Raw genomic sequence first — 16857 nt, 5'->3', positions numbered from 1 at the left:
GGCTGTCATACATTTATAATTGAGAACGCTGAGGGGTACTGAGGACACTGAAGTTTAAAGACTACTAATTTCTTTGGATATCCATACATTCAGAGTTCATGAGAACAGGGTCGCTACTGATGTCTGACAGCAAGGTCAAAGCAACACTGTGCTTTGAAGATGTATGTCTTCTCTGTTTCACATGGTCTTTCAGACACCTTCTTCTAGTGTTTCCCTTCCTCGTGAACCTACCTCTTATGCCCTGTGAACTCCCACTATTCTGGACATCTGCACACCACCACCTTTCCTGCCTTTAATCTCAGCTCTCTACTCTATTCCATCACTGTGTGTCTCTTTTTTTTCAGGGCGAAAGCTGCTGCGCCCCAGGCTAATTCCCTGTGTTTCTCTTCTACCTCACTCTACACGGCATTTTCCAATGCTTCCTATGAAAGACAGAATACGAAACAATTAAAGCACAGCATATTAATGAAGTGACTTTTCAAACAGTATTTTTTTTTTCCAGGGACAGTATCCAAACTTACCAGTGAAGTTTCATTCATTCAAAACAAGTCTTTAGCAAACTTGACACCCTTCATGTGGCATCTGACAGGACCTAGCCCTTTGTGTGATCCAAACACACACAGTATGTGTATATTATGCCTGTGTGTAACATTGTCCATATGTAATTCAGCATCAGAAAACTTTTTCCTGATATAGCCAATGAGTTAAATGTTTATGGATTGAAGTGTACTGTTGTGCAAAATATTTAAGTATGTTTAAGCTCCGCCAAAATTAATGTGGCAGCTGTGTATGTTTAAGTCACTGCTTTTTCAGGCTCTTCATTTGAAATTTGACTTCCAGCTTAGACAAACTCTCAGATTATTCCCAGCACTTCAGCACATCCAGCAGTTTCTAACAGCTACCATAATAACTTCAAAAAAAGATGTGCCACCATTATTTTTTAGTCTTCCTCAGTACCTGAAGCAACGACTTTAATTTGCATTAAATAACCCTACAAAATAACACCTTTACTTTTGAGAACAAGTAATCCTTCTAGTCTGCCAATCAAATATGTTTATATCTGATTGCTCAGAACCAATCTAAAAATGTAATCTTATTTGCAAAATCTCTAATTCAACTACAATGAAAAACATTTAAAACACAGGATTTTCATTCATTTAACTTCACTGACCTCAGAGGAGTTATTTTTGTTTGTACTTTGTGATATATTTGACAGAAAAATCAAGGTCCTGTTAAAAGACTAATGGAACATAATTCTGAACCACTGAGAAACATAAATAGCATATAGATAGAGCAGCACCCTTACTACAGCTCTTCTTGAAAGTTGGCACATACAAACCACATTTAGCAAGTTATTCAAAATTTATAGGCATTCAAATGAGGTGTTTGCACTGCTCACAGGTGGCATAACTGTTTGTGAGGCAGACTGTCAAACAATAGCAGTACTAACTGCTTGACAGTGTGCGATGTACACAATAGGTCAACGTGATATACATCAGTTTACACAGAAATGTAATCCATTTAATTTCACTTTCATTCCAAAACACTTACTTTACCTAAGTCTTGGCAAGCTATGCTCCATGCTAAGACAAGCCCATTTAATAAACTGACAATTGCTTTATAGTAGGAGCTAATAATGAAAACATATTCATAGTTAACTACTATACAGCTCCACAAATACTATCTGCACATTGAGAGTTGCTCAGAGCTGAAATAATTCCTCTGTTTTCATTGCTATTTGCACCGTTCTCCAGCGTACCTGAGCATTCATCATCTGCGGTTTGACTGCAGCACTTCTGCACAGATAAAGCTTATCTCAGCTAGTAAAGGCAAAACATTGACCAGAGAAAGAGAATGCTCCCTCATGGCTGCTCTGTTGTGCAAATGTTCTTTTCTGTGTCTTTTCTGAGATGCTGTATTGGTTAGTACGGGGTCATTATTAAGAAAGAAAACAGTTTTTAGGAGCATGAGGGAATGAATTATTTTGTGGTCTGCTTCATCTTCTTTGTTTTCATCCAAAACAACTGAAAGTAATTAATTTAAATCATGAAACAAATTCCCAAGAATTGTCTCAGACCAATCTCCAGCATCTATAACATAAGGGTTTTTTTTTGTTGTTGTTCCAAAATCAAAGGGATACAATGCCATTTTTGCAAGAAATTCCAGTGTAGCAGAGAAAATTACTGTAAGAATGTAGGTCAAAGATACATCCCATTATATTTTTACCTTCTGGCATATATAGTTTACATATAACATTGCTGTGCTAGAAACAGCAAATTCTAAGGGGTTTTGAGAGAACTCAAACTCTTTTTCAACTGTTAATAAGCAGTTATTCACTTATATCCTTAATGTAATCTTAGTAAATACTTACAATTTTGCATCAGCATAAATTATCTTCCAGGAGAAAAAAAAAAGGGGGTATTGAAAAGCTGCATGATTTCTAAGCACCAAATGCTTAAGAGGAACATAATCAAGAAATACAGTTCACTGTGAGCAGGAAAGAAACAAAATATTTTGTCCAAAATGGGTTTGAAGCTACATAATGCAGAAGAAATGCCCAAGATCTATGAAGGAATGGTCTGCGCCTGTCTTCTCCTGGGGCAATTAGAGATAAGGATCCAATAGTAGCATGACCTGGAAATCATCTACATTAGACTGGGCTTAATGAATCCAAGGTCCTGTTTCTTGTCAAAGTTACCACGAACATCATCAATATATCATTAGCTTTTTTTTTTGTTTTTTTCCCATGTCATGAATTGTTTGGTTTGGTTCATGTAAAGGAAAAATACAAAACAGGAGCTCTGGGAGAGATGTGAAGACCAAACATAGTAAGTCTAAATAGTCTTGATCTTTTGGAAGGCTATTCCAAAGGTGCAGTGTCCCAGGGAAGCCAGGGAAAAGGTTAAGATAGAATATTATGTGGTTGGATTTGATGATCTTTAAGGTCTTTTCCAACCTCAGCAATTCCATGATTATAAAAAAAAATAGAAGAATATTATAAGTAATAGAAAAATAGAATAATATTATAAAAAATATATATTATGAAAAAACAGCCACTACGGTGAATTTCCTCAGTGGGTAAACTCTGTCTTTGGAAAAGGTGAAGAGTAAGTTATTAGCATGGTCTGCAGAGTAAAGTATGGACTTGAGACACTTCTCAAATGTTGCATGGGAGATAAAGTATAATTTTGTGGGAAATATTTTTATCAAATTTATACAAGGATCCAATGCATACAAATTTTTGCACAGCACAACTTCTCAGACTTCAGTGACTCAAAGTATCCCTTCTGCTTTAGCTGCATATTCTTAACAGTAGGAAGTTACTAATCTTAGAGTGTTAAAATTTAGAACAAGAATGGTTCGATTCAATTCTTTTCAAAAGAAAAGTTCAACTTTCAGTTCCTGAATAGTCAAGTGACACACATCTTTTCAGAACCTGAAACGTTTATTACTGAAGTAAATACTTACAAGTGGCAAGAAAATCCAAACGCTTCTCAGATACACACAGAAAGGAGCAACCACACTGCCGACACGGCACATCATGCTCCCACTTCCAACAGCAAGAGATCTATAAATGATGCAAATATTTTGAGAAGAATTCTGGCAAACAAAGCAATTAGAAACTGTAACACCCACAGGATGAGTTGAAATTATACTAGAAAGCTACAGCCTCAACTATATACATTTGTGTTTTAGTGAAATTCAGCTACTTCTAAAATGAAGACTAAAAATAAGATCAGCATTCAGCATGCACTACAGCGTGAAGGACTGGGGGCTTTTAAGAAAGGCCTATGTAACACACAGGAAAGTGCTGAGTATTCTTTTAGTTCCTCAGTGAAACCAATCAGTGGCCAAGGAAATGAAAAATGAATAAAAGTTTACTGTACAGCCAACTACTAGACAACTCTAAGCAGCAGGGGTACTCATCTTATCCTGTCTTTTAGACCACTGTTGGTAATGTCAAGAGCTGCTGGCTATGGCCCAACAGCATAAAAAAGAAAAAGGAAATCACAACAAAACAATGAAAAATACCCTCCGGCAAAAATTCTTACCTTACAATTGTTGGGTACAGTTCTGCTGTGTAGAGGTATATAAGGCCAAATGCCACACCTATTGAAAATTTTCCAGCCATATTTGCCAAGATAATTAACACATTAAAGTCCTATTGAAAGAGATCACAAATAAGTAAATTACCAGAAAACATCACTGTTGCAAACTTAAATTAAATCCATGACTCTTCTTTAAACACAAAGCAATACTTATTACTTATTTTCTCTTTAAAGCAAGTAAAGTGTCCACACAACATTTTACCAGTCCTGGTTCTCTGAAGCCCTGGGAACATTTTACATCTGACTCCAGCAGTACATCAGACACAGCAACAGTACTGTGAAGTCTGTACTGAAAATACAGAAATCTATCCTTGATTGGCAGCTGCATTTTAAAAGCATATGATTTGGAAAGAGCAGCTGCATCTACAGACTTCAGGATCGATAAAATAAATGTCTACTGTAGGAACACTTTCAACAATATATGACTAACCTGAGGTATGAACATAATTAAAACACAGATCAGTGCACTTAAAATAAGGAACGGAATGAGTGTGTTTCTCCTTCCCAGTTTGTCCATCCCAATGCAAGCAATGATATAGCAAGGTAACTCCACAGCACCTGTCAGTATGAAATTATTTTGTTTTAAGTCATGATTACACATATTCATCTTATAACTCTAGCTTCCTCTTTATGGGAATTCACTTAATCTAGGAAGTTAGCTTGATTGTACATGTCACGAATATGTGAAATCTAGAGACAACTGTTGTGTTAGGCTCATTCATTTGGTCACAGAAATGGCAACAGATGATGGAAAACATGGCCTAAGATATGTCAGTGGGGGATGGAGAAGGACAAGTGGAACAGGTTTTAGAGCACAGAGCAGCTCCAAGTCTCTTTGGGGCAGAAAATTACAGAAACCAGCAAGGCTTCCTTTAAAGAGAGGGCAGCCGCTTACAATAACCCATTTGGGTAGATTTCCTCTTCCTAATGTGTCTTTCCAGAGAAAAACCTAATGCAGCCATATGGGACCAGTATTTGGCAAGAACTGTTCAAAAACCCTGATTAAGCATGGTCTGCCCCCAGATAAATCATACTGATCATAAGCCATTCTGGACATATTTTAAGCCAACCTGCTCATGAAGAATCTTGCTATGTCCAGGGTAATGTCAGGGAAGAACATAAGAACAAATATGCTGCATTTTTCTACTGAGTACATGTGCTATGTTGATGCACCTATAATACTAGAAAACAAACGCTGGGGTTTGTATTGGTAAAAGCAGGCTGCAGCCAGTCACACTACGCCAGTCTGCTTGAATATTTTTGGAAGAGGTGGCCACGGTGAGTTACTTACTGCTCTCCATCATTAGCACCCACTCTTCACCATGCCAGCCTACCAATACATTACAAGATGTGATAACTCAACTCACGAGAGTTACAGTCCTTCTGTGTGCTGATGTACATGGACAGGCACACACTTCACTGAGAGCACTGGGTCACATAAAACAAAGCACATAATTTATTCCCCCGCTGTCTCAGAGCTGTGTGCCCAACATGAAGTCTTCTGAAGTCAACGGAATTTTTCCACTGATTTTTACAAACAAACTTCAGGTCAGGCCTCAAATGCGCTTCATAAACAACTTTATACCACAGGAATATTATAGTCAGATCAATGAAAGAACAACATGACTAAAAATACATTTTTGGGAAAAAAAAATTATTCCTGCTTTTGAGAACAGTGAATCTATTTTCTGCACAGATTGACTCAGCATATTATGACTGCACACGACTGTAGCCTTAACTTATTCTATGCTCTCCTAGTTTGTGCTTTTAACAGAATGACAGATGCTTTTTGTGTTGCTGGTCTGCTGTTATTAGGTTTTGTGTGGATCTGCCAAATGCTTGCAGGACGAAGAGGAGAAAATTAGAACATGGTTTTACAGTCACAAAGACAGAGAGAGAAGAATTTTGTACACCAACAAATTCTCAGTTCTTCTCTTTGGAGAAATAGTGAGATTTCTTCCTGTATTAATCAGCTTTATGACCAATTAACAAGAAAATCTTGGAACAAGGTTCATAGTTGGATGAATAAAGTTAAAAAACTGGCTGTCTAATCTCTATACATTTCTGAATTGAATGTTCTAGTTCTGTCAGAAAAAGAATCAAGTACAAAAACTATTTACCTATGAGAAACAGATTTAAATATTCATTGCCTCCTAGATTGACAGAACTCAAGGAGAAGACGTAGTACCCCAGGCTTCCAGTGAACCAGACCAGCCAGATCGTGATGGTCCTTCTCGCAATGTACCAGTTACAAAACAGATCTAAGATGTTGTGCTTCTTGGTTGAGGATGTGGCATTACCACTTGTTCTGTCAGTGCCTGGGTCATCTTGTTGGACTGAGCACAGTTCAGACACTTTGCAGGGAGTGCTTACTTTGTTCCACCTTGCCATTATATTGATTACTTTTTGTGCGTCTTCGTATCTTTTCTGTGACAGGAGCCATAAAGGTGTTTCTGGGAGCATCCAGCAGCACAAGACAAAGGGAAGAGTTGCTATGGAGAGAAATATCTGATACACCCACCAGGTCCGAACCAAAAATCCCACGAGTGCCACAACCATAATTCCCAAAGCAAAAAAAGCATGGACATGCATAGAAGCCCAGGTTCGTGCTTTAATGCCAACAAATTCAGTCACATAAACAAAAGCCACAACCAGATAGCCACTTGAAACCTGGGGAATGGAGAAAGAGAAAAAAAAAACACAGTGTGAGGTTTGTATCTACTTTTCTTGTGCAACAGGTAAGAGCATTCCTCATCTGAGTACATTTAACTGGCGCTGCACTGACCCGTTACTTAGCGACAGAAAAAAGGCAAACCTGAAAACAAATCAGTTGGACAAAAAGCTCACTCAAACTTTCAGAATACCTGAGAACTGTGTTTACAGACATGAAGTGCTTTTGGATGCTTCCCTTTAGCGTGCAGAGCCAGCAAGAGACACCTGAAAAAGAGCCTAACTAGCTGTCGTCACTTCACCTCCAATAATCAAGTCCTCAATGACATCACAAATTGGACACTCAGGAAAATGAAGTCCCCCCCAAAGTAACTGCCACTTTTGAAAATCTCAACCTTGGCTTTTAAGTAGACTATTACTAATCTGCATGTCACAGAACAGCAAATTTATCGAGAATTACCTTTCGTACTCCTGTTAATAGTCATTAAATCAAAGTTTTACAGTGTTGGAAGAGAAGCACATTCACAGAGTTACAGGTTCTTATACAGAAATAGCCATACTAACAGAACGGAATTACTGACATATTCTTCATATAAGGATTTTTTTTCTTTGAATATATATCTTTATATATATCTTACATATGTTTCAGTTTCACTAGCAACACTCTGAACTCCTGTTAACTCAAAGCATTTCAGAACACAGGTAGAAATCCCAGGCTAGAAAATATTCCAGTATATTTTTTTGATTAATCAAATAAAAAAAAAATCAGTTTTCTGGTTACAAATCTTCCAATTAATAAACCCCTGTCCATGAATCCACTGAAGCTGACAGGAAAGCTGCACTGATCTCAGTGGTGAAGGATTACAGTTTCACATCTCCTTCTCTCAAATCAGTTCCCAGTGGGCAGTTAAAGCCTACGACACCTGTTTGATCAGAACTTTTTGCTCTTATAAACCACCACAGCCGCCAGCATCAACAGCCAGGGAGCCAGTGAAGGGAATCCTGATGATCTCACTGTTCAAGGCTGAAATCCCCATGCAGTTTTCTTGCTGGGAAATGCTTCTGAGCTCTAATCAGGCAAAGGCAGGTCCAGGTACATTGTCCCCTCTTGAATGCCCACAGGAATACATTAAATTATGTGATTAATTTCAAATTTCCAACCTCCTTTAAGTAACTTACATAATTTTTCTTGTGACAGCTTTCTAACGTCTTGATGCATTATATAGTGAAAGACTATAAATATGCTTTTGGATATAAAAATTGGTTACCATATATCTTATATAGATATTAGATATATAGATATGTATGTATGTATGTATAGATATAGCCACGTATACAGGAACACCCTTAAGTATAGTATAAATACCTACGTGCTAAACATGCCTACCTATTTATTTAGTACTTCAGGTGTAGTTTAAAAGACCAAAGAGATGCATAGAAGAGAAAAAGTGCATCTCTCCTCCATCAATGCAAATGGCAGAGATAAAAATCATACTTATTATAGATTTGTTATTTTAAGAAATATATACTCCATTGGTAACAACAAGGAGAAATGCAATGCCAGTTGCAATGTAAAAGCCAGAGTTCGCTGCTCACACTTGGTATTTAATTACCAGTCCAGCAGAGGTTGGGATGGAGGAGGTACCAAACACTGCTTCATACAGATGCTTTCTATTAATTCAAAGAGGAAAAGTGCTGTGGTCCAAGAACATTCAGACTCTCCCTGCTCTGCTGAAATAAGTGCAACAGACGGGGCTTTAGAATAATGAAGTAGAAGAGGAAATAAGAAAAAAAAAAGGGGGTTTCCTGAGATGGGGAACGAAAAGGCACATAAAAGAGCCAGTGAGCTCCTTTCTTACCATAGCAAGGAGAAAGCGGACAATCACGAAGCTGTAGTAGTCAAACGTGAATGCCACTGTGATGCCAAATACAAACTGACCAGCACTTGTGAACCACATAACGCGCTGTCTTCCCAGTCTGTAAAGCACAGCAGCAATGAAATGATGAGCAACTATAAACATTCTGTCAAAATAAAACTGCAACTCCGGAGAGCCTGTCTGGAAATGAGCCTGAAAATACTGTACCTAAGGCTCTCACTCACCAAAGAAACTCTGCATTACTTTCCTGTATTTTTCTTGCCATATGAGAAAGAAAATTTCTCTTTTGTTTTTTTTTCCCAATAATTCCAACTAAACTCAAGGAAAATGGAAACTCCTATGGAAGGAGGCTCTTTTCTGGAATTTTTCCAGAACTCCTGAAGTAAACTTCACAAGTGACATTATATTGTTCACATAACAGTGTCAAGGTGAACTTCCCCACAACTGATCTGCAGATCTACTCCGTCTGATTTATGAAGTCAGTACATAAGATTTGTTTTTTTCAGATATTCATTTGCAAACAACACCACCTCACAGCTCTTTCCAGCACCCTCCCATCTTTCACCAGCCCTGACTTGGAAGATATACGAGGAAGGAGTCATTACACACATCTGGTTTCTGACCTCTGCCAGAAGAGATCCCAGTGAGTCCCTGCTGACTCTTCTGTTGGGAAATCTGTTAATTGCGAATGGGAGGAACCCACAAACTTATTTCTCACCAGTCAGAATGTGTCAGAAAATAATAACTTTCAGCTGTAAAATCCATGGTTGTAAATCTACAACTCAGGATGTGTGTTATTATCTCAACTGACTGTTCGTGGCTTAAATTAGTTGAAATGAGAACAACATGAACCTAACTTCATAAATCATGTCTGGGTATTAATTAATAAAGCAATCAATTATTTAAGGGACACAGAACAAATGTTGGCATTATATGCTGGTTTTGTATTAAATAAGGTTTTACAAAGCCTTGAACAGGGAGGAAGGATTGATTCCATGTGTTCCAGAAGACAAACTAAAGACAGATCATCTTTGCTTTTGCATTCCCACATTGTTACACCATAATGCTGTGCTAATGAAGAAAAACCAAAGAACAACGTGCTTGGCCTCCTTTTCCTCCTCATAGTGTTTGCTGTGGAACATATCTTTACCTACCACCTAACACGGCTGTTAACGAACAAGCTCCCCTAGAGAAAGGGATCCATAACACTAAAGGAGTCTTCAAATCAAAATACAAGTATATAAACTGCCCGGGACAGTACAATGCAGCTTAGGAAACTGAATGTCATATGGACAGACAGGCTCAGCTAGGCGTCCTGGATCTCACTGCCACTTCTGAGCCTGTCTGTGAAGCTGGCTCTCAGTGCACAAACTCAGAAAACAGCGGGGGAGGCAGAACCATAGGGGCCAACTGAAGGACAGTTTTTGCACAGTGATCACAGGAAGGCTCTGGTGGGGGCTCTGAGCTGGCTGACACTACTTTGGCTCAGGCAGAACTCTGATCATGCTGGTAAATAGGTGGAACCACAGCAAAGCACAGTGATGACCCTTTTTCCTTCTGTCTGGATTAACGTTCAGGAGGCAGAAGTTTAAACTCACCTTTCAGGCAAAAATTGCAATCAGGCAGCAAAGAAAAAAAAAGGGGGGCTTGCTCAATCCCTCAAAGCCTTTGCATCAGTCCCAGAGAGCTGTATTCATGACAGAGGTCAGGTAATTTTTTGTTTTAAAATACATGGGTTTTAATCCTCCTGTAGTCCTCAAGCAGTTCAGCATATCCAGAAACAAACGTATGCTATCACGAGGAATCTCTCCTCGTGGAAAAGAAGGTGAACACCTACTCTCAGGTTTTACTCTTGATATTTCTACTATTATTATTCCTCTTAAAAAAATAAAAATAAAAATAAAAATCTTTGGACAAAATGCACAGGGTAATTTGAGGGACAAAGCATAGAACAACGGGTGATATGAAGTAGGAAATAAATTCCAAAAGCAAGTGATTAGCAAAGACACTGGAAAATCAATACTTGCTATATGAAAAAGAAACTGACTTAAATGAATAAACAACACTGAAACCTCAATTTGTACACAATGAATGAAAACAACAAAACAGATACATAAGCACGGAGTTATGCAGTCTGAATGTGCAATGCTCAGAGGATGGCACTTTACCTGTCAGCAATGTCACCAAAAATCACCGCTCCAACCAAGACTCCAAGCATGAATGTAGGCTGGATTAATTTTGCCAGCCATTCTCGGTCACAGACCAGATCCCACTGCGTAACAACAGTGCTCTTCCATTTTGTAACATCATAGAGAAATCCATCAGAACATGAAAATATGGATTTGTTGCCTTTATATTCATATGCTAGATCAAAACTGACTTCTCGTTTGGACTTGCTGCATTGATTAAGTTCCCAGATTTCTCCATTTTCCAGCTGGGCTACGATGTAATTTTCTGTTGATGTCCACATTGTCCAGATGTCCTCCAGACTTGCTTTAGAGGAGTTGTAGAACAGAATGCTACTCACATTTCCAGGGATCCCACATACAAAGTTAGGAGTAACAGCCATGAACACAGATGCTAAGTAATGGATGCCACATGACATAGCTTGAAAGACAGATGCAAAATACACACATGCTTGAAATCTGCAAAGGGAAATAAAAAAGGTTTACTGAAGAAAAGCCTTTTATAAACACAAAACCATCAACACAATTATTTTGCTAGGATCAGTCCAGTGATTGTGGCAAAGTTGTAAATGGAAGCATTATTTATTGTCTAGTGGTTTGTTACGTAGTGTGGCTTCAAAATAAGCTAAGCCTTGCAAGAAACCAATGATAAGAAAAGATGCACAGCAGAAGCAATCTGTCCTCAGGAAATATCAGGTATCTCTTTTCTCAAAAAATCAATACTGCTTTTAGCTATGTGTATGGCTGCACAGAGAAGACCATTTAAAAAGAATCAGTTCCGAGCTCAAGTGTGGATTTGGAAGTAAGCCCCCACCTCCAACCCCATCCCATCAAAATCTCTCAAAAGAAGACCTGAGGTTACAAGAATGGTCAGAGAAACCAGGATGTTGCAACCTTGGCTTCTCAGGGATAGAGATATGCACATGAAATAAAACAAAGCAAACACATTATGCCCTTCATTTCACCTAATCATATCCATATACCTCTACTCCATCTACCTTCCACCTTGTTTTTTCGCCTCAGAAAGACAAAGAGATAATACATGTAGACATGTGTAGAGGGAGATAGAATCTGAAGGGTGAAATGCTTTGTAACAAAACACAGCTGTAAATCTGGCAGACTTCTGGCTTAAGCAGAGTGTGCAGTTATGTATTAAAGATGCTATCATAAAACAAACATGGTAAAAGAATGTTTTATGCATAGCCTGAAGTTTGGCATTTTAACAGCTTTTAAAATATGCTTGAGATGCAAGCAAGTCTTTGTGTATAAAATGCATACATATCCTGAATGTCAAAAGGCTTGCAGTAAACTCTACATCACTCACTGCAAATTCTAGGAGATTCTCAGAGTCTAAAAGTAAGGAATCTCTTTCTCAAATAACTATTAAAATTATGCACAGAATTAGTAAAACATTTGCTCATGGAAACAAAACAAAACACCACTATAGCTTTGGTTTCTCCTCTCATTTTTTTATTTACTGGAAATCAACCCGTTGCACAAACTTGAAGAAGCATTGGGCGAGTTTCTGCACATACATCCTTAATGCAACATACACTGGGCACGGATGGTAGGAAACAAAAAAGAGCTTTTTTAAACATGATCAGTGGCCGTCTCTGCTGAAGTTACGCCTAAAGAACAACTGCCTTGAAATGTCGTGTGCCTGTAACAAACGCAAATCCCAGATCACCCCCTGCTAATGTGAATGCAATCTAGCCTTGAATTCTTCTGATAAGGTTTACAACACAACCTAGCCTGGGACTTTTAATCATCTATCATCACGATTTCAAATGAATTTCTAAACAATTTAGAGCCAAAGTATTTAAATACATTTTGCTGGGTACAGTGTCCAATTTATCTTTTCAATGGAAAAGTTCTGTTGTGTAGTCTAAATAACTCCTCTCACCATCCCCATCTCACGGAATCACTAGATGGCTGAGGCTGACAGAGACATCTGGGTCCATCCGGCGCAACCCCTGCTCCAGCAGGGACAGCCAGAGCAGGTTTTTCAAAAGCAGACTTTTGAAGATCTCCTCCTTGAAGGCTCCACAGCCTCCTTGGGAAGCTCTGTCACCCACACAGCACAGCAGGGCTGCCTGCTGTTGAGAAAGAACCTCCTGCGTTCCAGTTTGTACCCATTGCCTCTGGTCCCAGCACTGGACACTTTTGAAAAGAGCACAGTTCCACCTTCTTTGCACTGTCCCTTCAGGTGTTTGTATGCATTAATGAAACCCCCTTAGCCTCCTCCTCTCCAGACTGAGAAGACCCAGCTCTCTCATCCTCTCCTCTCAGGAAAGGTGCTCCAGTCCCCCAGTGGAGGGCCACCAACTCTTCACCACGTTGGCGGACCTCCATTGGACATTTTCCAGTCCAGGCCTCGCTTGTATTAGGGGACTGAGAACTGAACACGGTGTTCTAGGTGCAGCCTCACTGATGTTGAGCAGAGGGCAAGGATTAGCTCTCTCTGCTGGCCATTCTTTGCCTAATGCAGCCAAGAATACCATTAGCCTTCTTAGCAGCAAGGGCCTTCTTAGACCAATGGCGATCTCCTCTGTCTTTAGTCTCCTGATTCTTAATTCTTTCTTTGGTAAACGTAAACCAACTTGCCATTGGAAAGACAGGAATGACATTGTTGCTGTTCAGAAGCAGTTCTTTTTATCACTCCTTGTCTTGACAATGGCTCTACTGATTTTTCCACAGCAGTCTGAGGAGAGGTCCAGATGGCTAACCTCACAGTGGCAGCTCAGTAAGCTGGGCTCCACTTCCCTCTTGAAGACTCTCACAAATGTTGCGCTCTTTCCCATCAGACCTTGTGAGAGAGATGGTCAAGAGAAACTGGACATAATCACAGCAACCTTTACACCTATCAGTCCTCTGTCAGAACAGCTTCTGGAAGGCTAGGTAGATAGGCATAAGCAAGAGGGAAATTGCTCTGAAAGGCTTTTGAACTACCTTGGATCACCCAAAAAAACAAAGGTTATCCTTTGTCCCCCTGTTAATACAGAGAAGTATGGTTAGCAAAATTTATTAATTTATCTTCTTCAGTGCTATTTTAACTGCAACTGTTCTCAACAACAAAAAAAAAGAAAAAGTATTTTTAAAAATAGCAGAGCAAGACCTAATTCAGAAACTTGGGCTATTGTCGCAGGATGCAAGATGTGATGAAATCAGGACTGGATGACCTCTAGCGGATCAGCAAATTAAAGCCCTAGAAGTGGTGCAACTACATCTTCTACTAGCTAATAAAGAGTGGCACACCTGGAACCAGGATGTCCAGTATTTGCAATATCTGTCATTACACATCAAGAAATTGTAGCGTCAGACAGCCCGGTTGTTATTTCCCAGACACAGCTAATCTCTGTACTAACTTCTCCCTTGAGAGTTTCACCGTATATCTTCCTGAACACCTCTTATGATTGCACTTCAATAACCATTTTGACAGACTGCTCCACTGTCAAAGCATTCTGTTGGAAAATTTCTCATTAAATCTAATCTCCATGTCCCCTTGTTCTCGTGTGAGACTATTAGCTGCTTATAAAACATCCTTGTGCAACCTTGAATAAATGTTCCTTGTCTTTTATCATTTCTTCATAGGGAATTATCAGATTTCCCCCTGTAGTTGCTTTGTAAAACTACGTAAGCTACAATCCCTCACCCCCTCCTCATTTTTCCTTTGTGCCCTATTGAACAGTGTCCACCTTTGCAAAAAGCAATAAAGGATTTACTTTACAGAAATATCTGTCATGCTACATTTCTCCCATCTTTCAAGGACTTAACTTATAACTAGATATAACTGATCCTTGTAAAAATGTTCTTCAGTTTTCAGTGTTACAAAAATCTTACTCAGCTCCAACAAAGAATTACATTGTGGAGCAGATTTATTTTTCTTACCTCATTTGTAGCACCTATGCTAAGCAAACACTAAAAGTAAAATAGAATTCCAGAGAGGTGGTAACAGACATAATTTATGCCATTCCTAACTAGTGTGTGAAAACATGTTTTTACAGTAGAATAGTCATGCTGTTGCTGAATCCTGAAGGATGGACTGCACTGCAGTTTTTAACCTCTCACAGCTGAATAAGAAAGCCAAGGAGCAGACAGAGGAAGCAGGAATAGGAGAGAATACAGCTGGATGTGAAGCTACAGACGTGTCTGGCAGCACCAGTGGCTGAAGGCAACCCACAGCCCTGCCTCCGCACTGAGTGGCTGATTTTCTGTCTGTAAAAGCTCCCTACTGTTCTCTCCAGTAAAATTCCACAATGGGCTGGCTAGGGCTCACTATGAAAATACATACAACCCCCAAACCTGAAAGCTCACCTTTGCTGTGAAGGCAAAATTCATTGCTGACTACAGTAGCATTTTGATGGCATCTCTGCCAATGTCGGATTGAAATGCTCAACCCTGTGAACTGCTGAGTTTCTCTTGTGGATACCAACAGTTTTGTTTCTAGAAAGCCCGAATGGACAGAGGTCAGGAAATTGGATAACTCGCATAGTTACCAAAAAGGGGTTAATTAGGCCATCAGTGACAACATATAGAAAGCATGAAAAGCATGTAAGGAGGATGATACGTGGGATGGAAAAGTACTATAGACACATTGAATTTCTCTTGCCAGAGCAGCTGCAGATTGACAAAAGACAGAGAAAGCCACGGGCCCAGCCATATGGTAGACACAGGTTTGCTAGAACAGCAGACAGTGCTGGGCAAGGGGGCACATAGAGATGCTCCCTGCTCCACTGCTAGCCAGGCCCCCTTCCTCTGGACAACTGGGTGTCCCAAGACACATCACTGCTCTTCCCAGCCTTAAAATCCTGGGTCTGTATCTCGGCCCACACCCAGGCAGCATCTCCTCTTTGTGGGAGGATAGCCCGCAGCTTGGGGGCCCTGGGGCACTCCCTGCAGCAGGCTGCGCCGGGGCAGGAGGTGACAGCAGAACCCCTGCACTTTGCTGACCCTGGTTAAAGTCTATGGTGTCTTTGCTATCTGCTGTAAATGATTAACTCTTTCCCTAATTCTTGAGTTAAGAACACCGGACAGATAAGAAACTCCTCTATTACTAAGTTAAACCTCTCAACTGCAGGCAACAATGTAATGTAATCCTTTCAGCAACCTCACCAAACTCCATTTTGAAAGTCAAATTTCCCTGACATAAGAGATACTGCTGCTCATGCACCAAAATGTTAAGAAAATCGCAGTGCAGCAGCAATAAATACAACCAGCATTCACCAAAAGAAGGCAAGGCTTCTCTCAGCAAAGCCCATCATCTGTTTTCCTCTACTGAACTCAAAAAAGGCAGTCGCTGGAAAGGATATTTTATATGCCAGTTACCTTCACATACACACATCGTATTAGGTAAAGTATATTGTTGCAAGGAATAGTTTTCAATAACATCTTATATGTGGGTTTTTTTTTTTTTATTTTAAAAATTTAATTTTTATTTTTAAGATCCGTGAATGTGAAGACTGTCCTAAAACTACAATAATCTCTGGCTCTTCACAGTATTTTTCCATCTCTTCAGTGACTTGCCACAGGAGATAATTATTTGGCAAGTACATTTTGTCACTCTTGCCAGGAGTGTCAAATATAGAAGTCAAGAAGACTTTGTAGGTTACTGCTCCAGTGCAGAGGCACTTAATGAATGCCAGAAGTCAAATGAGCATAAAACTGTCTTCATAAAAGCTTGAGCAAGACACAGCATGAAAATGTGCCAGTCCTTCTTAAAGTATTTTATGAAATTTCTCCCCAGTTATTCTTTTTTTCAGTTTACAGCTTACAGTAAAAATAGAACACCTTCATATTTTCTCATCCTTCCGCATAGGTTCTATGATCTAAGAAAAGCAAATTTTCATATCATAATTTCAGTACCTGAATTGAAGAAATGCTGTGAGGATAATGAACTAGATCCCAGACCACTGTCACTGTGGCTGTCATCTCATGACAACACACACCCTGTGACACTGTCCTTCTAAGTTATTTCTTCCCTTCTCCTTTCCCACAGTTTATTTATTCCCTCAGACA

At 39.4% G+C, this 16857-nt stretch overlaps 1 protein-coding gene across 4 annotated transcripts in view; it reads right to left on the bottom strand.

The window, feature by feature from the left end:
* SLC22A16 (solute carrier family 22 member 16) overlaps positions 1-16857 on the bottom strand; it is a 33609-nt gene that overhangs the window by 4987 nt on the left and 11765 nt on the right. For 3 of the 4 annotated variants that reach the window (XM_046939600.1, XM_419787.8, XM_040698318.2), the window contains 6 exons: positions 10825-11301; positions 8639-8756; positions 6230-6779; positions 4540-4667; positions 4053-4162; positions 3469-3568 (listed from right to left, as the gene is read on the bottom strand). In XM_046939600.1, the coding sequence (XP_046795556.1) occupies positions 3469-3568; positions 4053-4162; positions 4540-4667; positions 6230-6779; positions 8639-8756; positions 10825-11261 (1443 nt within the window). In that variant the 5' untranslated portion in view covers positions 11262-11301. Of the gene's footprint in view, positions 1-231; positions 423-3468; positions 3569-4052; positions 4163-4539; positions 4668-6229; positions 6780-8638; positions 8757-10824; positions 11302-16857 lie in introns of all 4 variants that reach the window. The other variant, XR_005858892.2, reaches the window with a different exon arrangement.

Source organism: Gallus gallus, chromosome 3 (genome assembly GCF_016699485.2).
Source record: "Gallus gallus isolate bGalGal1 chromosome 3, bGalGal1.mat.broiler.GRCg7b, whole genome shotgun sequence".
Classification (NCBI taxonomy): Eukaryota; Metazoa; Chordata; class Aves; order Galliformes; family Phasianidae; genus Gallus; species Gallus gallus.
Note: the sequence above shows the minus strand (reverse complement) of the source record. Positions and strands in the feature narration are given on the sequence as shown.